This window comes from Penicillium chermesinum, assembly GCF_028974085.1.
Source record: "Penicillium chermesinum strain IBT 19713 chromosome Unknown utg000005l:1.0-4115287.0:1.0-4118363.0, whole genome shotgun sequence".
Taxonomy (NCBI): Eukaryota; Fungi; Ascomycota; class Eurotiomycetes; order Eurotiales; family Aspergillaceae; genus Penicillium; species Penicillium chermesinum.
The window spans coordinates 433,958-457,065 of record NW_026695315.1 but is presented as its reverse complement, the minus strand read 5'-3'; the positions used below and the strand labels follow the sequence as shown (position 1 = coordinate 457,065).

At 51.3% G+C, this 23,108-nt stretch overlaps 10 protein-coding genes across 10 annotated transcripts; 6 read left to right on the top strand and 4 right to left on the bottom strand.

The window, feature by feature from the left end:
• Positions 1–406: 406 nt before the first annotated feature.
• Positions 407–1,018, top strand: N7468_006331 (uncharacterized protein; the record flags this gene model as incomplete). Its single annotated transcript, XM_058475627.1, has 3 exons — positions 407–532; positions 605–916; positions 989–1,018. 3 exons carry the CDS (start codon positions 407–409, stop codon positions 1,016–1,018), a joined length of 468 nt encoding a protein of 155 aa, XP_058328517.1.
• Positions 1,019–1,909: 891 nt separating this feature from the next.
• Positions 1,910–6,082, top strand: N7468_006330 (C2 domain protein; the record flags this gene model as incomplete). Its single annotated transcript, XM_058475626.1, has 4 exons — positions 1,910–2,977; positions 3,024–3,829; positions 3,891–4,076; positions 4,132–6,082. 4 exons carry the CDS (start codon positions 1,910–1,912, stop codon positions 6,080–6,082), a joined length of 4,011 nt encoding a protein of 1,336 aa, XP_058328516.1.
• Positions 6,083–6,787: 705 nt separating this feature from the next.
• N7468_006329 (uncharacterized protein) lies at positions 6,788–8,486 on the bottom strand (the record flags this gene model as incomplete). The annotated part of the gene is made up of 2 exons (XM_058475625.1): positions 6,788–8,134; positions 8,343–8,486. The coding sequence occupies 2 exons, from the start codon at positions 8,484–8,486 to the stop codon at positions 6,788–6,790; spliced, it is 1,491 nt and encodes a 496-aa protein (XP_058328515.1).
• Positions 8,487–11,032: 2,546 nt separating this feature from the next.
• N7468_006328 (uncharacterized protein) lies at positions 11,033–11,281 on the top strand (the record flags this gene model as incomplete). Its single annotated transcript, XM_058475624.1, has 1 exon — positions 11,033–11,281. One exon carries the CDS (start codon positions 11,033–11,035, stop codon positions 11,279–11,281), a length of 249 nt encoding a protein of 82 aa, XP_058328514.1.
• A 534-nt stretch (positions 11,282–11,815) lies between these two features.
• N7468_006327 (adenine phosphoribosyltransferase APT1) lies at positions 11,816–12,510 on the top strand (the record flags this gene model as incomplete). The annotated part of the gene is made up of 2 exons (XM_058475623.1): positions 11,816–12,290; positions 12,365–12,510. 2 exons carry the CDS (start codon positions 11,816–11,818, stop codon positions 12,508–12,510), a joined length of 621 nt encoding a protein of 206 aa, XP_058328513.1.
• A 449-nt stretch (positions 12,511–12,959) lies between these two features.
• On the bottom strand, positions 12,960–13,655 carry N7468_006326 (gamma-glutamylcyclotransferase family protein; the record flags this gene model as incomplete). Its single annotated transcript, XM_058475622.1, has 1 exon — positions 12,960–13,655. The coding sequence occupies one exon, from the start codon at positions 13,653–13,655 to the stop codon at positions 12,960–12,962; it is 696 nt and encodes a 231-aa protein (XP_058328512.1).
• Positions 13,656–14,801: 1,146 nt separating this feature from the next.
• On the top strand, positions 14,802–15,606 carry N7468_006325 (uncharacterized protein; the record flags this gene model as incomplete). The annotated part of the gene is made up of 4 exons (XM_058475621.1): positions 14,802–14,934; positions 15,011–15,024; positions 15,232–15,405; positions 15,460–15,606. 4 exons carry the CDS (start codon positions 14,802–14,804, stop codon positions 15,604–15,606), a joined length of 468 nt encoding a protein of 155 aa, XP_058328511.1.
• Positions 15,607–15,788: 182 nt separating this feature from the next.
• N7468_006324 (uncharacterized protein) lies at positions 15,789–19,206 on the bottom strand (the record flags this gene model as incomplete). The annotated part of the gene is made up of 2 exons (XM_058475620.1): positions 15,789–18,017; positions 18,073–19,206. Coding segments are annotated over 2 exons (3,363 nt in total), but the record flags the coding sequence as incomplete, so codon positions are not given.
• Positions 19,207–19,776: 570 nt separating this feature from the next.
• On the bottom strand, positions 19,777–21,096 carry N7468_006323 (WD40 repeat domain-containing protein; the record flags this gene model as incomplete). Its single annotated transcript, XM_058475619.1, has 5 exons — positions 19,777–19,829; positions 19,884–20,642; positions 20,701–20,781; positions 20,837–20,882; positions 20,956–21,096. The coding sequence occupies 5 exons, from the start codon at positions 21,094–21,096 to the stop codon at positions 19,777–19,779; spliced, it is 1,080 nt and encodes a 359-aa protein (XP_058328509.1).
• Positions 21,097–21,403: 307 nt separating this feature from the next.
• Positions 21,404–22,285, top strand: N7468_006322 (TRAPP complex core subunit BET3; the record flags this gene model as incomplete). The annotated part of the gene is made up of 5 exons (XM_058475618.1): positions 21,404–21,438; positions 21,493–21,501; positions 21,587–21,806; positions 21,892–22,083; positions 22,166–22,285. 5 exons carry the CDS (start codon positions 21,404–21,406, stop codon positions 22,283–22,285), a joined length of 576 nt encoding a protein of 191 aa, XP_058328508.1.
• Between the last annotated feature and the right edge of the window lie 823 nt (positions 22,286–23,108).

Here is a 23,108-nt window from a genome sequence, read left to right as displayed (position 1 = left end):
AACGATGACGCGGTCGCAGTTGACGAAATGGGCATCAACGGGTAGGGCTAGTTGACTTGAGGTCGCACACAAAGTTTGGCATGCTTATCGGCACAGTAGCATGGATGAGGACGGAAAAACCAGCTCGATGGGAGGAATACGTGATGAAGTAGTTTTTTTCGGGTGATGACACTGCACTTGTATGTAAGCGCGCCCGCGTTCCCGGTTCACACCTGATTTTTTAGGCCGTCGGAAACCTCAGTTTCCTGAACATCGACTTCCGACCTTGGCTGCTCCTCCACCGACTCCTCCGCATTCAATCCCTTCCACCTTCCCTGGACCTCCGATCTTTTGGTATAGCAGTGAGTACTTCCTACGGATACGTCTCCCTTCACTTACACTAATCTTTACCTCCCTTTCCTGACAGATGCTGCCCCAACGGATCCTGGCTCGGCGTCTGCCCCAAGTGGCTGCCCGCCACGCCATTGCCCCTCGCGCACCTTTCTCCCAGGTCGCAGCCCGTCGAGCTGCGGAAATTGAGGATCCTCTTCAGGTACGGCGGTGATGTGCAATGCATTCCTCCCATCCCGTGACCAGCAGGGGTGATATCTGACCATGACGACAGAACAACAACTACCGAAACCCTCCTCGCGAGAAGCGTTCGTTCAGAGACCCCTACGGTGGCTGGTGGGATAAACAAGAGAGGCGAAACTTTGGCGAGCCCGTTCACGAGGAGAACGAGATCCTCGGTGTTTTCAGTCCTGAGCAATACACCCACGTCTCTGCCGGCAAGGGTGCCCTCCACTTCGGATGCTTCGTTGCGGCTTTCCTGGGCTTGTGCGGCGTTGTCAGCCTTTTCTACCCTGACAAGCCTAGCGTTCCTAAGACTTACCCTGGTGGTTTGGAGAAGGAGCTGGGTGGACCCAATGCCGTACCGGTATGTACACAACTATCTTCATTGGACCCTATTATATCTGAACGCATCGCGACGACTGACTCGAATTCGTAGGCTCGCAAGGCTGGCGAGGACAAGTGGTGATTTCCTCATTAGCTGTTCTCTTCCTATTTCTTTGTTGTATGTGTAAATACCAAGACGATTTGTTCTATCCCTATTCCTATTCGGCTCTTATTTGATGGTCGATGCGCTAGGAAAAGTGTTTCCGGCTATTGAACACCTGTATGATGGTCTAGAGTCACGAGGTTCAATTCCAATCCTCATCACTGTCACTTTTATTTTCCTAAACTCTCTTTTGTCCTTACTTGACAGCCGAGGTAGGCCACAACAGGCTGAAAGCCCAGTCGTCAGTCGTCCCACCTGCGCCACAGCACTGTAGCATTTTAGCTTTGACAACATCCTAAGAGGCAATGCTGGCAATGCTCGATCGTACCACCTCTCAGGTAAGCGCTCATCCTTGTGTGGCCCCAGATTACTTTCTTCATACCACTCTATTAGCGCCCTTGCATGTAGCCGCCCTGTTTGAGCGCCCGCGTAGATCATCAGCCCCTCAAGGGTGAAGATAGGGCAGGGGGTAAGCCTGATTTAAGCAAGAAAATAAGCTGTCGTCCACTTCAAATTTGTGTCTTTTCAGATACCGTTGACCTGTCTTTTTATTGTGCCGCAGAAATCGAAGAACGAACTGGTTTGGGACTGACCACCGAGCTCAGTGGTTTTGGTGGTGTTTCATTTGTTCCCCTCCCTTTTCTTCCCTTTCAGGTAAACATTTTGAAACAAGTCACAACTGTTCCTGCTTCCGCAAGACTTCTCCACCAGCTCGGCCCTACACTCTGACCGCCCCCCTGCAGAGGCAAAGAAAAGGCTATCTGAAGGCCCCCTGTCACTTACGGATGCTGGCTCTGCGCCCATCTTCCTCTATGGTCCCGCATTTCCCCTGCTCCCCCTCTTCAAACCGACGAGCTTTCCAGTGAACCCATGTCGACAGCATCTGCTCAGTCCCGAGGAGTCAACCGAAGGATCAATAGCATTCAAAATGATGGTCGCCATTCGCGTAACTCCTCGGTCTCACGCCGCCGCCCGCTTAGCGCCAACGTCGCATGCAATCATGCACTCCGTGTAGCCTACCTGACCTACCTCCTCCACCCTCGCTCTCGTCGCATTCAGAATTCCCAGGCCGCGCCGGCGCGGCCAAAACGGTCCTCAACCTCCATCCATGATTTAATGAGCGACTTTTCCCTGGTCAGGGACTCCAAGAGCACCAGGATACCTCGAGGCTTCGTGGACGAGCTCGAAAAGCGGTTGACAGGAGTGTTGATGGGCAAAGAGAAGCGGAAAGAGTACCAGGATCATTTAGTGGTGCGCACCTTCGCGGCCTTCCTCAATGTGCTCAAGGAGGATTCATTCCATAAGCGCATGGAGAAGGATCGACGCGCTGAAGACCTCGTCCTCATTTTCTACTCGAACGCCATCAAAGAGCTAGGCAAGGGCAAAGATCATGAGGACGATAGCTGGAAGCTGATGGTCGACCGCCATGTAGCGCTTTTTGTGCGTCTTCTGGCCTTGATCTTGAAGAATCATGATTGGGCCAAGGACCGTCCAGAGTTAGCAAACCGATTATCTGTTTTGGAGAATAAACTGCTGTCGCAGGATCAGGACCTAATGGCTTCAAACGGTGCTGCATCCGCGACTGAACCCGTGGCCCCACTCAGCTATGAGGTCAAGGATATGCCATTGGTACAGCATGTCGCTAAGATATTTGGGATGACAACCTCTCAGGCTCAGGCAGAAATTGATAAGCACAAATCCGTGTGGACTGAGAAGGCTGCACTGCAAGATCTCAAAACATACCAGGCCCATCTCAATCTACAAACGCACAAAACTCTGTCACGGGATGATTTTGAGTCCGACGAAGCCTATGAGGCTTGGAAGAAGGGTGAAGGCCCTGACCTCTCTCAGATGATGCTTGCTATTGTGCAGTCGAATCCAGAGCTTGCTAAGAGCACACCCGGGAGTTTGCCTCAATTCAACGCATCTGGAGAGGAGGTCGGTTCACCCAGGGGGCAACAGGTCGTCGTATATGATTGACCAGCCTATTGACATCAGTGGACTGTCATTGGGTAACGGCGATGACTCGGAGGAATCAGACACATACACATTTATTCCATCTGATCCCCGGGCTGTGTATAGGTTTATTTTGTCTCAGACATTGAGTCACGACCTGCGGGATCGCGATATTGAAGCCTCTCAGGCTACGGCTGACACCCCCTCGATGAAGCTTCTTTCCAAACAATCCATGGAAATGCTCAATGAGATATGTGTCCGCTGGCGGATTCCCCATTTCTCTCGCGTCGTCTTGTTCCTGGACGTCATTGCATCTAAGTTTGTAGACAACGAGATTGACCTCAGTACCTTGGACTCGGGGTTCACTTTTGCGAAAGAGCCCCCGCCCCCGACAGAGGCGCGGAGCAAGCGCAGCAGTTATGCTGCCCCGTCTCTCTTTGATCGAAAGAAATGGACTGTACACGATTTGCTCCTGATGCAGCAACTGCTGTCCAAGCTTCATGAGGCGATGCTACGAGAACTTTATGACGTGATGATGGACTGTTTTGAAGCCAAGCCACGCCCGCTGGGACCAGTGATGTACATTCTAGAAAACCACATTCAGATGGACGAGAACTATACAGAGGATCCGGAGGATATTGACCGATTCTCTTCGTACGTACAAGACGGGCTCGCTCAAAAGGCAACTGAGAAATATCAGAGTCTTCTGGCACAACTGATTCCATTGGAACAAGAGTCGTGGCATGCCGACAACGTCATTCAGCTCGCCGATGCGATTTCGAAACTCGCTTTGAAAATCCAGAAGCGGTACAGAAACAACCCAGAGATCATGGGGTAAGTTGCTTATATCCGTTCCATACCATCTACCTACCGGATCTGGCTCTAACCTATTCAGTGTTAACCCTCATCTCACTCTCTGTTCCAATGTACTCCCCCTGTTCGCCGAAGATGCACATGAGATGGTTATCCGAATCCTCGAGCAGGCCAAATCTCGAGGTGAGGAAATTGATATTGAAGACGGATTCGACCTATACAAGTCGCTTGCTAAGATCAGAAAACTGTTTCTGAACACCATACCTGAGTAAGTATTCGACTTCAAAAGCAAGATAGTCGGAAATGACTAACAACAATGACAGCACTCCTTTTCCTTTCCACGTGGAGAGTCTATTGGAGGAATTCGTGTGGCGGTGGCTACGCCTGACAGATCAAAGCGTCTTGGAATGGGTGAATCAAGCGACCAAACAGGATAACTTTTCGGTGCGCGCAAATGCAACCACTGAGGATGTGCCCGAAGATTCTCGCCACAGTGTCTCGGTCATCGACATATTCCGTTCCTTCAATCAAATAGTGGAGAACCTCGTGAATCTTGAATGGGATGACGACCTCCAATACGCGAAATTTATGACAGCCCTGTCAAAATCCATCGGAAAGGGTGTCGCCCAGTACTGTGACTTCTTGGAGCAGATGTTTGCTAAGGAAATGGACCGCCTCACGCCGGAACAAGAGGCAGCTCTGAACCAGACGACTCAGGAGAAGCTAATGCAATTTGCCAAAGACACGTGGACTAGCAAGGATAAAATCGAACCATTCCAGTTCTCTTCTGAGTCCCTGGTGAAATTGAACAACATCGAATATGCCCTTTCGCAGCTGGACAGACTTGAACGCGAGATCAACGTCGATGCCTGTGCTGAGGTCATTGCGAAGCATGCTCCTCCGCAATTGAAAAAGGTTCGCAAAGCCACCACATACGTCTTCACAACCAAGATTGTGGAAGCAGAGGACTTGAAGGCGTGTGACATGAACGGTGGTAGTGATCCGTACGTGGTCCTAACAGATGAGTACCAAAAACGAATTGCTAAGACACGTATCATCTATAACAACCTCAATCCGCGCTGGGAGGACACTGTGGATATCACGACCCAAGGTCCTTTGAACATCATTGCTACAATTTGGGATTGGGATGCTGTTGGTGATCATGACTATGTCGGCCGAACGTCTATCAAGCTTGACCCAGTCCACTTTAGCGACTTCCTACCTCGCGAGTATTGGTTGGATTTGGATACCCAAGGTCGGCTTTTGCTGCGTGTGAGCATGGAGGGTGAACGTGACGATATCCAATTTTACTTCGGTAAAGCCTTCCGTACTCTCAAGCGAACCGAGAGAGACATGACTCGACGAATCACGGAGAAGCTATCTGCGTATATCAGCTACTGTCTTTCGCGTCGAACACTCAAATCCTTGCTCTCGCGAGGCATTAGTATGTCCACTGTATCGAACTTTCTCAACCGAAATCGAGGACAGCAAGTTGCCCAGGGACCGTCACCGGCCGATGTTGAGAATGCGCTTGACCCACTTTTCAATTATTTCAATGACAACTTTGCCATTATGAACAAGACACTGACGGGCGAAGCCATGCGGATGGTCATGGCCCGTCTGTGGAAGGAAGTTTTGGCTACGATTGAAAGCCTCCTGGTCCCTCCCCTCTCGGACAAGCCTTCTCACCAAAAACCGCTCACAATTCAAGAAGTCGACATTGTCTCACGATGGCTTGTTCTATTGCTGAATTTCTTCCACGCAGTGGATGAAGAGACAGGCGAAGCTGGCGGGGTTCCTCTGGACATTCTCAAGTCTCCGAAGTACCATGAGATCCAAAGCCTCAACTTCTTCTACTTCGAGCCTACAGAGAACCTGATTCGCACATCCGAGCGCATGGCTTCAGCGACCGTCAACAGGCAGCAAGCCAATCGCAACCGCGCCTCGGCCCCTGCCCATCTTGGCGCCACTGGGCCCGGTCACGGTAGTCTCGGTGTCCCTGGCGCTCGCCGTGCCAAGAGTATCATGCTCTCACGCAACCTAGGCACAATGAAGAAGGCCAAGGAAGAAAAGCGCCGTGAGGCACAGGCCGACCCTAACGATGACATGATTCTTCGTATCCTGCGTATGCGCCCGGAAGCCGCAGGCTACCTTCGCGATCGTAGTCGCCAGAAGGAGAGACTGGCAGCCGCCGCCGCCGCCGATGCTATCGTTAAACAAAGTCTGATGGCAGGCGCAGGGACTCGAATGAGTGGAACGATCGGCCGGCACTAATGCCATGTTCGTTTTCTTTAGAGTTGTTTCTTTTCCTTTATGTGACATATGTTTTCTTCTCATATCCCTTTTCCTTATCATCCACCAATTTCCCCCGTGGTTCTTGTCTTTTATTCATTCGTCAAGCGATCGGAATTTCTTAGGATACCTTGCGTGATGATAGTAGGATTGCCAAAGTTTGTATGACCCATGTCAAATGCCAATTATATTTGATTTGTCTTCTCTTGGTGTAAAATAATGCAGGAGAGACCTCGAGAGCTCCGCGATGTGACGCTTCTGGAAAAATCTGCCGCGACGCCGACCTCTTGCAATCTCAGTCTCATTCTAATGTAAGCTTAAGCAACCGCGGCAGCTACGAGCCCATTTATTGAATCTTACCAAAGTCTGCTGTTGAACCAATCTCTAGATCTTGTACTGTACTCAAACATTTACAAGGAGCGGTATCATGCGCCTCTGGAAGTTAGAGGGTTCCTTCATTGTGAAGAAGTAAATTCGCTAGTTAAGAAATACACCTTGAAGCAAGTCATGTCACCATCTGGGAATATCGCTGTACGCCAGAAAAAAAAAAAAATAAAAAAATAAACAGAACTCAGAAGTCCTGCCTGGATCTGAATACTCAAGAGACACAAGTCATCGCCGGCGTAAAAGAAAGATCAAAAGAAAAAAAAAGGGGCAAGGGAAAAGAGTGGCGAGTAGTGATACAGCTTAGGACTTGCCCCAATCTTGCAATTGCTGCATAAAACGGGCAGTTTCTTCGGCCGAGTATCCAAAGAAAACGGGTCCACTGAAAATAACATTCGCAGGTTGTGAAGTTCTTTCCGACTTTGCAGGGTCTGCCTGGGAGATATTTGGCTTCATGGCGTTGTCAATGTCCTTCTGCGCCCAGCCAGGCCAGGGTGCGTCCGGCTTTGGCGGAATTGCGGCCTCTTCGGGCTTGGGCGCTGGGTTTGAAGCACCATGACCGAATGGGCAACGACCAGCTGGGTTTTTGGGAACGTCGGCGACTTTGTCCGGTGGCGCGGGATGAGACTCAGGAGACATAGGCGCAGGTGGTGAGCCAGGCAAGGCAGAAGCATCGGCTTGTTGGGTGATGGGGACTGGAATCCCCCAAGGCCGGCTTGGAGATTCGCCGACACGGACTTCTCGAAGAGGGCGGTCGAAATGACCCTTGCGATTCTCGTCGTCTTCTGTCTCGGTTGGAGGACTCGGACCGGGGTTGGCGGGGTGGACGTTCTCTGCCCACTGCTCGACTCGTTGTGTGGAAGCTGAGGTGGACCCTTGGTCGTCGCCGTCTGTCTGGCGATTGGGAAGGAAAGCCTGATGCTTAACTGAGAGACCGTTGATCATATTGGCCAAGCCGCCATATTTTGCATCGAGCAGCCGCATATTCTGCGGGTCTCGTTGATATCGCTTGACGCAAATGGCGTGACTGCGCGGAATCTCATGTTTATGTCGCTCCACGTACTCAGCAATCTCCTCAGGAGAATGTTTGTCCATGTAACGAATGGGACATCGAGACACGGGGCACTGTCCACTGGACGTCCGGGTCCTGGCCGACGGGGTGGTGCTGGAGCGCCGCTCCTCCTGATCAGCTTTGATGGGATCCAGATCATTTCCACATGTATCGACCTGGATCTTAGGGGCATCGCTGCCATCTGCGGGGTTCTGCGACATCTTGGGTTTGGAGAAGGGACAATGCAAGCTACCCTGCGTCCCGTTTGTGGTGAAGTCCTGCTCCAGGCACACTGAGGGATCAGGCCCTCGGGCCAGGATGCAGTTGGAGGAAATTTGGGAGAGGTTATCCTGGGTACGGAGTAAGGCCTTATAGCCTTTCACTCCGGCCACGATAGCCCGAGTGGCATTTTCGTCTACATTTTGGTGCGAGACAAGCGTCTTGATTACATCCATGGAATTCAGCGACTGTTCTTCGATTCGGGACTTGTTGTGCACCAGGCCTAGAGACAATTCCTTCTGTTGATCCAGTAACCTTTGCTGCACTTCCATTGCATGGGGTTTATCTTGGGGCGCCAACTGTCGGGTCACGTTGGTATACTATGGGGATGAGGCGTTAGCAGGCAGATCCCAATCAAAGGAGTTCATGCAAAGCACGCTCAAGGGTTTGGTCTCATCAGATAATACATGTTATATCCGTCACCGCCACATAAGTGGCTCCTGATCTAGAGCTAATCAAATTCTCTCTTCATTTGAGACCTTTGAGGTGAAAGGGGAGTGAAGGAAGCAAGGACAAGGGTATCTTTACCTGCTGGAACATCTCTTCAGCATGTTGCTTAAGATCATTGTGCCTGTTCGTAAGTCGGTAGATGGTTAGTAGCAAAGCGTCAAAAGCTTTGCCGACTGCCTGCAGTGGATCCGAGTTCGCATCTGACTGCTGGTCCGGCTGCATTTCCCTCAGGGATCGCAGCAGGAGACATGTTGCAGATTTCCAGGGGAATGGTAATATTGTTTACAGTAAGAGGGCTCTGGTGACATTCAGAGAGCCGTCCTCGTCGGTGGTGTAAACACCGGGAGGCATGGATGATGGAAGAGGAAAACACGCCGTGGCAGAGCTTTTAAATCCGATGGCGTGAGGCCGGAAAAACGTTAAGCGAAATGGTCCGATGCTGTCACGTGATGTGTCGCTTGCGGACTGTAGACCTGCATAAACTGCATAAGCAGCACAAGTATAGAGTATCAAACTCGAACTTCGCAACGTGGAGATCATGACCGCTTCCTAATATTCCACTTGAACTACGCCCTTAGTCATCTAATCTGTCAGATCTACGGATCTTTCTTACGTGCATATTGCATTGCTGGCGGCGGCCCGTGTGCTGTGGACCAAGACGGATTGCTAGCATATCTCATGGCAGTCTGGGTATTACTTTCTTTGTTTGGCAGAGGCATGGCATTCGCTGTTTTAGACTCGTGCTACCCTGGGATGGCTGGGTCTAGTATATTTTGGTGCACTGTGGACTGGAGTGATTGCCATCCAAAGCAGCACAGGTCTTGTTGCTCACGCGTCGTACTCGAATATATATATTCCCTCTGTTTTCGAAGTTTCATTGGTCTCCACCCAGACTTTTGAACATATTGGTCTCTTCATAGCTTACTTACTTCTCACTTCGATGCCGAGGATATATTGGGACGGAGGTTTGTTTGAAGGTAGGAAGCTGCAACGACCCGCTCAGCTTCTTGATGCCTGTCCCCATGGGGGTCTTGGTGCTTTCGGGTCTTGCTATCGGGGTTTACACATGACCTTGCCCAACTGAATCAATGCGGTGCCTTTAGATTAGAATCTGAAGATTATGATACGAAAATTGCCCGAGCTCTGCCCTGGCGGACGCCTTATCTTATCACTGACCTTGAGCGACGTGGGGATATGTTGAGGTTCATCCATGCACGAAACGGTTTAGCCTGAGAGCCTGTGGCATACCCAGGCCCAATTACCCCGACTCCCGACGACCATAATCACAAATTTCGAAACCCTTGAGCGGAAATGCATTACCCCCGAGTTGAAATTGGAGGTTGCGCACGAACCCTCGAACGGCTTTCATACGGTAATACTCACGTCACCGTCTCCAACATCCTAACACTCCCGAAGGTTGGTTGATACGGAAGTTGTCAGCTCTGGAATACGCCTCTTGTCGTCTCCAGGTATCATCCCGAGATCTCTCCAGAAGCTCACATCTGAACCCTATGGCCCTCAAGAACAATGGTATACCCTGTTCAAACGCCGTCCACCTCCCGATCGGCGTACAATATTCTGCTGCATCGCGGCACCGAACTCGAGCCTTCAAGCTGACCCTGGCTACCCCAGCTGCATACCTATCTGATGGAGAAGGGCACAGATCCTTCCTGGTGCCAAGATAGAAGCCAACACATCCTGAAGCCACAGAAAAGAGACAGCGAAGCAACTTGACGTATGCAGTTTGACGTGTTCCGCGTGTACTCCATGCATGGAATTCCCTGCGTCTGCTGTGCTGTGAAAAATGGACGTAGGAGCCACACGGACTTGATTCCAACTCTTATGTAGTCAATCCGCAGATGGCGATCATCCTTCCAGTTGTCGCGGGCATCGCACCCACCTGCCCAAATGAGAGCCCAATATTGATTAGACCCTTGGACGCTTTACCGAGTCGCTGGTAGTGTCAAGTTCTCAACGCCTTCCAACAAGCCCTGCCGGGCTAGCTCAATCGGTAGAGCGTGAGACTCTTAATCTCAAGGTTGTGGGTTCGACCCCCACGTTCGGCTATTCCTAAAAATAACCTGAGATATCCTTTTTTTTTTTTTTTTTTTTTTGTAGTTGTAGTTGTTGTTGGGAGCTGCCATCTGAAGTCCGGCAGTTACCATTGCATCCGAAATAGTCAACCAAGATCAGCTCTCATGCAAAACAACCCTGATCTGTCGCAACTCGTCCCTGGATGGACTCTACCCCTCCCCCCACTTGGCCTGCAGGATAGATCACCCACCATGGTACTTCTCATTGTCGAGATCATTCGCCTACTGCATGGCCTAGAATCGTCGTGGTGACGAATCCTCCGAGCCTCCTGGGGAGCAAATGATTGGTCCTCTTCTCGGATTCACCTGTACGTTGTGCTGATCCTGCATTGGAGGGGCAAAGTACCGTTGGGTCTTAGCCGCCGTCGCCGCCTTTCTCCCTTATAGAACCAATGCGATACGCTCTCAGCCCCTTTGCCATGCCATGAACGGTCATGGTCGACTCGGTCTGGACAGGATCTAGTTCAGACCGGTTCAGATCGGTCCGGAGGACATTGGGCCTGATCCCAAAGGCATGATCCCCGTCGGATCAATCCAAATGAACCTTGAGCCACCCCCCCATGATTTCTCCCGTGTGATGGGTAGACACCGGGCGCTCATTCGTCCGGGTCGATCCAAAGGAGGCGTCCCTTAGGCCCAGCGACTAGGTAACATGCAGGCCTAGACAGGTGGGTGATGCCGCAGATCAAGAACGAACTGGGTATCTCTCCTACGCCGAGTCCCGCCACGGGACCCAGAGAGAAGACTCACCTCACCCGGTACCAGCCCGCTTTCCCTGTCGAGCTGCATGTTCAGATTCTAGAAACCGGGTCGAATGCATATTGCGTGACACCAAAAAAAAAATTACCAAACACCGCTGCTCGCGTACACTTCCTGTACACCCAGATACATAGATCGCTTCTCGGCCCCCCCGAACCATCTTGACTTTGGCCTAAATGGGCTAATTTGGAGTCCTCCACAGAAAATCTGACCGCCGGTTGATCGCCCTCTCAGTGGTATACGGAATATGCCTAGAGGAGGGGGAAAGGCTTTTTTGGGGGGGGGGAGCGGGGCTTCGAGGGAACCTCCAAACATATCATGAGATGCCAGTAAACTAACATTACGGACAGATTAGTCAATTGATAGATTTGGGGATTACTCCATAGATCCGGACCTGTCAATCCCCAATCCAAAGAACAAAAGAACCGTGTGTTGTACCTGGTACGAACTAGCCTAGACCCGCGAGGGGCAACTTTCCGACTTTATCTGCTTATCAACAGCCCTTTGAACCCGTAATTTACACCAAAATTTTCTTCCCTTTCCTAAGGTTTTATTCTTTATTATTATGTTTTAGGAATTTTTGAATTTTTGAATTTTTTTTTTTCCCCCTCAGACCTTACTATCTTTACTCAATTCTTCTCACGCCTCTCTCATTTTTCTACCCCTCCTTCTCCCTCTCTTTCTTCCTTTCCTCTCACCATGTCCCAGTCCTCCCACCTCGATGCCTCCGCCCAAGTCCCCGGACACTCCGCCGCCCATCCCACCAGCGCCGCCGAACTCGCCAGTCTTAAAGTAAAGCTTCGCGCCGCCCTGCGCCAGTTCCCGGACTTCCCCTCCCCCGGTATTCTCTTTGAGGACATCCTGCCAATTTTCGCCGATGCCAGCTTGCACGAGGCTCTTATTCGCTCCCTGGAACTGCACATCCTTGCCAACTACGGTGACCAGAAGCCCGATGTCATTGTCGGCCTGGAGGCCCGTGGCTTCTTGATCGGCCCTAGTCTGGCCCTTCGGCTGGGCGCCAGCTTTGTCCCTGTGCGCAAGCAGGGCAAGCTGCCCGGTCCCTGTATTACTCAGGCCTACGAGAAGGAGTATGGTCAAGACTTCTTCCAGATGCAGTCCGATTCCATCAAGCCCGGGCAGAAGGTGATTGTGGTGGACGACATTATCGCCACTGGTACGTGATTCCCCACATGGCCCCGTCTGGGTTATGGCTTTGGTTTTACAGAGTTGCTAACCCACTCCCAATAGGTGGCTCTGCTTGGGCTGGTGGAGAGATGGTCAAGAAGCTGGGCGGTGATCTCGTCGGCTTCATCTTCCTTCTTGAACTCGAATTCCTTCACGGACGCGACAAGCTCCCCGCTCCCGTCTACACTCTGCTCTCTGGCCAAGCTTAATTAATCGTGTTCTTCTGTGCTTCAGCCTTGCGCCATGACATCTACATCTAAAAGTTGCATTGTTATTGCGATCCACGATATCGCTCTCTTTAATGACAATTGCCCGCACCGGACTTGGCGGCCTCATACACCTCCCGACCACAGCTGAACCACCCAATACCGGTTTGGCAAAAAAGTCCAATCTCTATGACACGGTCCCTTAATTCCAGTGTGGATTTTCCGGTTGGATTTAATGTTGCTATCTCACTGTGGATTGGAATAAAAGCCGGGCTCAGTGATTGAAACCTCCTTTTGAGCTCGAATCCCCGAATATAGACAGAGACACCTCCGATACCAGGCATTCCTTGTTTTGCAAACGTGTTGATTTGATTTGGCTATGTCCACTTGAATACTACTGTTCCCAGCCCTCGACATGTAATCTCTATCTCTATACATCCAATCCGACCAACCTATTTATCTCTTGGAATAAATGGCCTCAACACTTCCTCCAGCCAGGACCCATTAAGCCCTAACACCTCCGATTCCCTCATCGCCCGGTTCATCCGCGCAATGTACTCCGTCTTAGGTGGACTCGGCCTCACCCGCTCCTCATCCACATAAACCAGCACGGGAACCTCCGCCCCAGCCTGAACCCTAACCCCGTGCTCCTCTCCGCCAATCCACTCCACCACCCTCGCAGTAACATACCACTTATTATAATGCCCAACTCCCTGCTCCCTCGGCCGGATGGCAGTACTCACCGCATCCCCCTCAGACACCGCGGATCCATGATCAACACCCTCATACCCGTCCAGGATCCTCTCATCGCCTCCATCCATCTCATACAACACCCCATACACCCCATCCGCAGACCCTGACACAGGCACCGTGCGCGCATCGCGTCCATTCTGTGGTCCCACCCGGAGCCCCTCCGGCGGGAGCACATTGGCGTAGCCCGCTTGGCAGATTAGCCAGCGCCAGTGGGGGAGGAAGGCTATCGCAAGGGGCCTGGAGGAGAGGGTGGGGTTCACTGTGCAGCGCTGTTTCATCTGGGTGGGGGAGAGGTTGGAGCCGTAGGCAAAGTAGAGATGTTTTGGCTTGGTGCGGGGTTCAAGTCGGTGTACGACGGAGGGGCCGCAGTTGGAGAGGTCCTGGTTTATGTGCATGTTGGAGAGGGTTGGAGAGGTAGAGGAGGGGTTGGTAGGGATGTCCTGGTTGAGGGTGAGGGAGGAAAAGTGTAGGAATCGGAGTATTTATTTCCCTTGGTAGGGCGAGAGCAGAGAGAGAGAGAGCCCTGGGTATCTGCGATATCGGGGTACCTTTGGAGTTCCGCCATCGCGTTATCGTGAAGTCTGGGGGTTTCGCTTCCTTTTACATGGATTTGGGATTCGAGACTCGGATCTGGAGCAGACATCTTTGGTTGAAGGCGCGTGGCTCAGAGAAAATTTGGGGTGATTTCAAATCATGAGGATGAGAACTGGACGTTATCCTCCTTGAGTGTGTATGGGTGCTACGTACTAATAACCCTATGCGCAGAAACAGAGAGAATATTTCATTTTCCTATGTTCATTTCCAGTTGATCAAGTCCACGATTGTCGAAAGGATCATCATACCAACTTGGCTTCATATTATATAGAAGCAAGGCATTCCGTCGACATACACCCTAGTCGGATGATAGTTGTATAAATAGTTTCATCCTACCCTGGACCATATTCCGAGATTCAAGGAGAGGGTTTGACCCCGCATACCCGGAATATGGCACTCGCCCGATGTCAATTGCCCTGAGAGCATTGGAAGGACATACTTTCATCACAGCACTGAGACCTCCCAGGACTCGGGATTGCTGGGATATACTAGAAGGTTACTTATCTGGTACCCAGCAGCATTTTGGACCCCTGCACGGTTCGTGCTCGCTGGAATGTTGTCCTGAAGAGATAAGGATATCAAAGATTGGCGGACCAGGACTAAATTCTCATCGAGCAGCGACCGTGAGCATCTATTGAATGGAACAAGAGTGACCTAATCTTTGTATGACTCGGACTCGAGGCATGAGGGTTGAGGCGTGACATTGGAAGAGTTCACCTGTCCTATGATCTTTTGGACGGCTGATCCTCGAAATGTAGCTCGTATCCAGTGCAGCAATGTAAGCTCGAAATGCTGCGCAGGATCGAACCTTGGGAGCAGAGTATTACCAAGAGATAAGCTGGAAAGGAGACACTTTCCGTGGCGACTTGGCCGCGGGAAACCAGTGGAATATGAAACCCCACCGAGCCCAAGTCCGATCAGCGGGGCAGCTCTTATATCTCCCCAACATGCTGCGCGCCACTTCTCGTCTGCAAGCTCTTTCCTCCACTCTGTCTCAACTTCCGACTACTCAGTACCGTGCCCAATCTACCAAAATGTCTGCCAACATGTCCGTTGTCACTGCCAAGGATGCCTGCCCTCGTAAGTCTTAACCTTGGGGCTGTCTGACACCCGCGCACGAAAGTCGAACTGTCAATTGCTCACGTCCATCTTATAGCTGCCGGTCCTTACGTACGTGAATGGCAACCCTAAAGTTTCCCTGAGATTCTCTTATTGCAGCCTTCTCTCGTATCCCCCCCACTTTTGGTTGAGGTCTTTGGCGCTCCCGGGTGCCTTTGACTCATCTCCCCCCATTCAATGCAATCCAATGCCAATTCCTACTCCGAAACACCAGCTAGTACGACAATAACAAGAGTCACTAAGCTAACACCCACGCAGTCTCAGGCCATCCGTGCCAACGGTCAGATCTTCGTCTCCGGCCAGATCCCCGCTGATGCCTCCGCCAACCTCGTCCAGGGTAACATCGGCGAGCTGACCCAGGCTTGCTGCGACAACATCAAGGCCATCCTGACCGCTGCGGGCTCCAGCGTTTCCAAGATCGTCAAGGTCAACGTAGGTTCCACTGCACGATTAGCGCTGTGGTCGCCCACTAACGTTTTACTGCAGGTCTTCTTGACTGATATGGCCAACTTCGCGGAGATGAACGCTACCTACGAGAAGTTCTTCACCCACAAGCCTGCGCGTAGCTGCGTTGCGGTTCACCAGCTGCCCAAGGGTGTCCCTGTCGAGATCGAGTGCATTGCCCTGGAGTAAAATGCATGTCTTAAGGAAAATGAAGAAACTGAAGAAACTGAATTTTAGAGACTTAAGAAGGGTTGACCCCAGGCCTCATACAATCTACTCAAAGTAAGGATGTGGCTACTGTAGGATGAGAAGATGAATAATAAGATGACCTTAACACTCCATATGTCTTTTGGGGTATAGCAAAATGTCTTCTATATGATGTACAAATTTGTCACGGGAACACCTTGCGAGCGCACCGAATACCGTCTACGGATGCCGACGCCGGTGGCAGCGCGGAGGAAATTATACGTCTCTTCCCCGCCACCGACCATGACTAGGGGGATGAGATGGTTGCGGGCGATTCCACTGGCCGTAGTCTGTGTAGACTCGAGATGAGGTCGGACGAGATATGACTCTGCGCGCTGAGCCGCGAGAGGCTTGATGAGCTTTGGGTTTGGATTTGAGTCCGAGGCTGCAGTCTCCTCGACGTCTTCGGGAGGTGAAGAGAGCATTTCATCGTCATACGAGACGACAATTACCATTTTTAAAGAATTGCGATTCGGCCTGAAAGCAGCGATGTTGCGCAGCTTCTGTGAAAATGTGCAGCCGCCGCGTTTCAGTACCAGAACCTCGTGGTTCTGTGCTATGTCGCGCGTGATGCGCTCGTTGCAGAGTTCATCTGCGAAATAGATTGACGACCATGTCAGACGTTTGGGTGAGCCGCTCAACCCAGAGACACTCGGTGCATCTTCGACTTCGGGGAGAGGAGCAGCTCCAAGGCCGGTGGGAATGCTGGCCGGGAGGCTGAGCCGGATGGGAGGGCGCTCATGTGGATCGTCCCGCAGAAGCGATGAGAGTGAATTCACTAAGGAGGACAGTATGGTTTTCACCGGGGAGTCGACGGGGAGGCTGTCGCGGACCGGGGTAACGGATGTGGGGATGCTTGGAGGAGATCCTGGGTCTTCTGGACCTGGTGCACTTTCTTTTGCAGGCGGCTCAGCTCGTGGATGAGCTGAGCCATTGTTTCCGCGAGAGGGCTCTGGAAGAACGTCAATGACGAGGTCAAGCATGGCGGTGTCGCGGACCCGGGTGAAATTGGGATCATATGGGTCGACGACATCAAAGGTGATCTGTCGCGAGAGGAATACCTTCTCATCTTTCCCCAAAGGTACATTGTTGATAACCTGCACGCGGAACCCATCCTCCTTCTTGCCCTGGTCGGCTGGGGCCGGCTTTCCTAGAGGAACATCCTGCACCATGCTGAGTCGAAGCCCGCCGATGGTCTTCACCAGGACTCCGTCCCGGACTCGCTCTAATGAACCCGGCCCAAGGTTGATCCCCCCAGGGAGAGAGGGGAATGAGATGTCCAGTGTGGGCCGAACGGTCATCGGTGCGCTGGTAGCGTTGTGAGGGACGAGTTGCGGCGGCAAGGTCCAGGGATAAAACGTGTAGTTACTAGGCGACGAAAGGTCGGACACGGAGACGCTCTGATGATCGGACGAGTCGGCCATGATGGGTCCTTCCGTGCCGCGATGAGGCCGAAGATGCAGTCGCGCTAAACTTGCAGCGTGGAAGATATCAGACCTTGATGCTGTGGACGATATCCCGAAGAGTGGGCTAGGAATCGCATCGCAAGTGTTACTGGCCGTGTGCTGGAATGAAGCGTCTCTTCGGCCATGGTGACCCGGGGACTTTTTCGGAATGATCAAAGGATGCCCCTCCGTGGAAAAGACCCAAGGCGCATCCAGTTTGTTCAGAGGATGCTCAGGGGTGAAAAGGAGGAACATGTATTTAGCCGTTTCGCCCAAAAAGAAGCTTTCCATGCGATCAATCATCTCTCCAGTCTGGACATCTTGCAACCCTGCCCACCCACACTTTGTCCAGCATCGCCGTTTTATGTCACGGAGGACCATTTCCCCAACATGCAGATACCAGGGATCCTGGGTTGCGCGGTAGATGTAATAGGTGGATTCAATGAACTCCGGTCGACCTCCATACCAGGAGAGACCACCGTCGATCTCACCCGTGGCTACATTCCACCGTTCTGGAAGACCCGAAAAGCGCGACCAGATCGCAGTCGTTAAGAGGTGGATCTGAATAGCTTCGTCCAGCTTTCCGTCAAGGGCGAGTAGACCTGGGTAATATGCACTCAGGCTGTCAATCCAGAATGCTCGAGTAGCACCGGTAAGGAAGTCCCCCACAACGAGGTGGGGGTGTTGATAGCCTTCACCCCGGTAGAGATGCCGGTTGATTGATATGTGGGAATCTTCCCAAACCTGCAGGAATGCATCTGCAGAATGCTGATCCTCGGTCAGAGGAGGGTAGTAATCATCCAATGCACTCCAGGGGCTATTGGGGTCGAATGGAATATGCTGTCCCTCCGATAGCAGAATATGGGACTTGAGGGCATATTCATAGAAGCTGTCAATACCAGCACCAATCTACCAACCTTTGTTAGCCTATGTTGATGGTGAATTCTGCAGATTGGCATCTCACTCCTGCATATGGACCGACCCATTTCCCAGATTCAGCATCAATCCCAAACCCGACCAGTCCAATCTCACTCCTGTGAGCCCAAACAGCCCAGAATGCCCTCTTCGCAAATTCCTCATATCGACCATCGCCCGTGAGCCGGCTCAGGACGGTGAACTCAAGGACTAGACTGCCCGCACCTGCGCTGCAGGTTTCTGTGATCTCTGCGCTCGTGAGGTACGGGTATTTCCGTTTCCTCTCACGCTCCCTAGATTTCAGATTCAAGGGCGAGTTTTCATAAAATGGAACCCCATATTTCAGGTTGACTCGCGGGTACGGCAAGCCCGTCTCTGTATAGAATGCTGGGAGAAGACGGTCGGCCAGATCAACCGCTAGACGGAGAAATTGGCCGTCGTAAATAAAGCCATTGTTCCACACAATACCATGATCCGACTCGGTAAATGAGCTTTTATCCCATGCACTTGCGTATGCCGCCTCTCGTTCGAGTGGGTCGTAGCCAGTAATTGGCAGCTCACCAATCGCAAACAGATGCGAACTGAGTAGTCCTCCAAGTCCTCGAATCACTGTCTCGAAGACCTGTACCTTACTATCAATATCAAACCCCCTCGCTCGCTCGCCCTGACCAGCAGGGCCCAGCGAACCGTCTCCATACAATGTCACAAAGTTCTGTACACCATTCTGGAAATCCGCGAAAGCTCGATCGCCGCTCCCCGGACTCGAGGACAAAATGGCGAGAGTCGATAGGCTGTCGATCAACGTTAAGGAATAATTTCCCAAGACATCATTATGCTCGTTATTTTTCTCGTCTCGAGTTAAAGGGCCGCAGGTCAACGGGCGCAATTCGTCTTCGGGAAACGCGTGGTCCAGGTAGTTCTCGAATCCATGGTAGAACATGCGTTCCGTTTCTTGTCTGGCGCGGGGGAAAGGGTTAGCATAGAGATCAGAGCAGTAACAGCCATAGGTTGGGGAGGGGGGCGCTTGGAGTCTGTACCGGAGCTCATTAATCTTATAATCTCTCATGCCCTGGGCCAGGGTAAACCATAGGCACAGTATAATCGGCCAGGTCGCCATTGTCCACGCGCGAGGGATGAACATATACAAGCTCCAACATCGCGTGCGCATCACCCAGGGCGGTCGGCTGCCAAGCAGGGTAGGAGCGGACGACAGGGCTCTCGAAAGCAATGTGAAAGGATATGGGGCCCTGGTGTTTATAAAAGAAGGGAATGAGCGGAGGACGGAGAACCTTTTGAAGTGGATACGGCCAGATAAGCCGGTCCGGCAGTATTCTGCGTTATCTGCAAGTAACATCATATCCAAGCACTCACGACATCCCCTGGTCGAGATTTCGTGAACCTTGCACTCTTAGTAAAGGAAGATAGTTAGAGATTTTACGTGTAAGAGCGCTTTGGATGATAGTGACGAGACGCTCAGCCGGCCTACTTCATTGAGATCGTGCACTCTGCTCTATAGGTAGCATCCGGTCCACTTCTATTGCAGAACCAGCTGGCAGGAACTAGTTTCAAAAATACCCATGATAGTGTACATAGTCAACCATATGATTATTATGATTGCAGTGCCGGAATCATTGTTCCTGCTGATTCGGTACCTTAAATCGAAAAAAGGTGGCCTAAAGATCGAGGCTCATACATCAACGCCCGCTTGTCCCGTCATTATTATTTTTCTTTGATACTTGAGATCCTTGATAGTCTATTTGCCTAGCTCTCCAAGCAAGAGAGTGTGATCGGAAGAACAGGAAATAACTGATGGCTAAAAGTTAGGAACTGGAAATGTATCGACTGGAGGGCTCAACTCACCAATTGGCTCGTCGCTGGGAGAGAACCGGGCATCGTTGACAGTACCCTTGTGACCAGGAAGCTTATACAAAAGCTTTGCAGACTTTGCGTCCCACACGACGACACTTTGGTCTCCACTTCCGGCAGCGATCTTCTCGCCCTTGGGATCCCAGCTGGCCCGGATAAGGTTCTTCTCAAGCCCAACAGGTGCACCGTCAAAGGTGCGAATCTGGCGGGAAGCGGTGGGGGCAAAGGGACGAATGTCCCATGTCCGAACTGTCGAATCATGTGAGTTAGATAAAAGTGATTGGGAGTCGGGAGAGATCTGGAGCGATGTGATGGTGTCGGTGTGACCAAACATGGAGTACACGATGGCCTTCTTGCGGATATCCCAGACATGAATGGTGTTATCGATCCCGCCGCTATAAATCTCATTTCCTGCTTCAGATAAGGCCACCGCGGTGATGGGCAGTTCAGTCTCGATGTAGTCCAGCGCATCCTTCTGACGTGGATCCCAGATTCCAATACAGCCATCATCACTGCCACTTAGGAGTAGTTCCTGACCGCGCTTACTGAGGTCCACGCAGTTCACAATCTCTTCATGGCCAATATGGCGCCGCACACGCTGTCCGGTCTCCACATCCCAGGTACCTAGTGTCATGTCTGCTGATGCCGAGAAAATAGCCCGCGAGTCGCGTGCCCATTGCAAGTCGAGGACGGCGCCATGGTGCCCATTCATCTGACCATAGTTTTCGCATTGTCCATACGTATTCCACAGCACTACATTTCAAACATTAGTATTGATACAGCTTCGAGAAGGCTGGGATTTTTGGCGTACAGATTGAGCGGTCCATTGAACCAGATGCAATATGTTGCGCGGAAGGATCGAATCGAACTGCAAAAATTTCCCCCGAATGACCTGGGTCAAGACTGTTAGATAATTGTCCGCACATGCCAGGTCATATTTGCCTTACCTGTGAGTTCCATGATCGGCGCATCGAGACCACTGGTGCGTGGAACCTGCGCAGGGCGTTAGCCAGACTCTCCCAAAATTCGCGTCTTGTCAAAAACTCATAAAGACAGAGAAACATACTGATTGAATAAGAGCTCCATTCTGCGACGACCCTTTCACAACAGCTGTACTTGGGTTCTGGCCATCGGGCTTGTTTCGCTTGACCACAAGTTGATTGGAGGACCCGAAGGCTTCTTGAGCGGGGCGCTTTTCGCCAGACATTTTTCAGGCTGGGAAAATAACCTTGAACCTGAATCAGCTAGTCGAAGAGCTGGAGTGCCTTGTCTGGAGAACTGGGTCGGCGTGCGAAAGTCTCCAGAAGCTGTAGAGCAAACGGGAGAACGATAATCCCACCTGCGGGCGGTGAGCGTTTCGTTTGTACAAGCAGCTCCAACACCTTGCACTCCCCGCAGTCAACCCTCCCCAAAACCTTAGGATTTCAGTCCGAAAAGGCTCCTTGTTTATTCTCAGAACTAAGGACTAGCCCCTCATACGACATAATTGTACTGACTACACCGAAATTGCAACCATGTCAACTCAAAAGGCCTCCAGAATAGGAGAAGAGTGAGTGAACCTAGGCTTCCGGGCCCAGAACGAATACTAACTCATCCTGATTAGGATTTGGAAGTCAGTAAGCAGCGTACTGGCATGAGCCAAGACCAATGCGTCAAATTGGATCACGCCCCATCGAGCTTGCACTAACTCGAACCAGAACGAGAATCGATAAAGTCAACGCTGAGCTAGTCACACTAACCTACGGGACTATTGTGGCGCAATTATGTCAAGACTATGATAGTAACTACCAAGAAGTGAACAAGCAATTGGACAAGATGGGATACAATATCGGAATGAGGTTGATAGAAGACTTCCTGGCCAAATCTGGTGTGGGCCGCTGCGCAAACTTCCGAGAGACGGCTGATATGATTGCAAAGGTGGGTGGTCAAGTGCCTGGAACCTTGAAACCCCTAGTCTAGCCTCAAGTGAAATATGCTGGAACGTCGCTAATTGGGGAATCAGGTCGGCTTCAAGATCTTTTTGAATGTTGCGCCGACAGTCACAAACTGGACCAGCGATAACAATCAATTCTCGCTGATTTTCGACGACAATCCACTGGCGGATTTTGTGGAGCTTCCCGATGACGGGCGAGCGCAGGATGAGCTGTGGTTCTCTAATATCTTATGTGGTGTTCTGCGCGGGGCACTGGAGATGGTACTTCTTCCTTTGAATGTTTTCGTTAGCCGTCGGGGCCGGGAACCTTTGTGCTGGGTTCGATCGCTAACCCGAATTCCAGGTTCAAATGCAGATCGAAGCACACTTTGTGAGCGATGTCCTGCGAGGTGATGATACTACGGAGATGCGGGTCTCGCTCGTCCGGTACATCGAAGACGAGATGCCCCCCGAGGACGATTAGATATGAAGCATCAACGGCGTTCAGGCGATAAGGGCTATAACCTGAGGGGCTTTTACGTTTAATTTCTCTGTTGAAGCTTTCTTTTTTCTTCTTCGTAACAATTCCATATTTTGACTTTTTATTTTTCTTTTCCCTCGGCTTTTGTCTTTCCATGGCCTTTTCAATCACTTGAGTTCGCTGCAGAGATCGGGTTGATGCACCGTGATTTGTGTGTTGTGCCGGCATTAGGCTTTCTGACGTATCGCCCTCTAGGAACCGCCACGCGACAGATCACGGGGGTTTGTTTCAGGCTATCGAACAGTACCTGGGGGCTGTTCGGGGATTGTAAGGGGCGATTTTTAGGGTTTAATGGGGGCAGTGTCCCTGACAATGACTGTAAATGGCTAGGGATAGGAAAGTTATGCCCCTATGCGCTATACTTAGCCGTCTGATACCGGGAGGGAATTACAGTGGCACCTAATGATCTGCAGAGTACTCGGGGCCTAATTTGAGGTACGAGGAACTATGTACGAGCAGGTAGGGGGAGCTCGACCTACAGCTTAGATTTCTTTGTAGATACAAATTTCAGCCAGAATCGCTTGAACACTATTAGCCTATCCTGCTATCAAGCTTTCCCTGGACTTCTGACACATACAGTGTCAGGTCATATATAGACTGAATAGCCTGACAGAATGAAAAAAGATGGTAATTTTACGGTACGTTACCAACTCCGGCCCCTCCATTTTCTCTTTTTTCCATGCAGTTCTCATGTCCCCATGCTTTTTCTTTGACAAGGCAAGAAAGGGTAAACTTCCTACATGTCCATTCCTTTCCTTCCTCATCC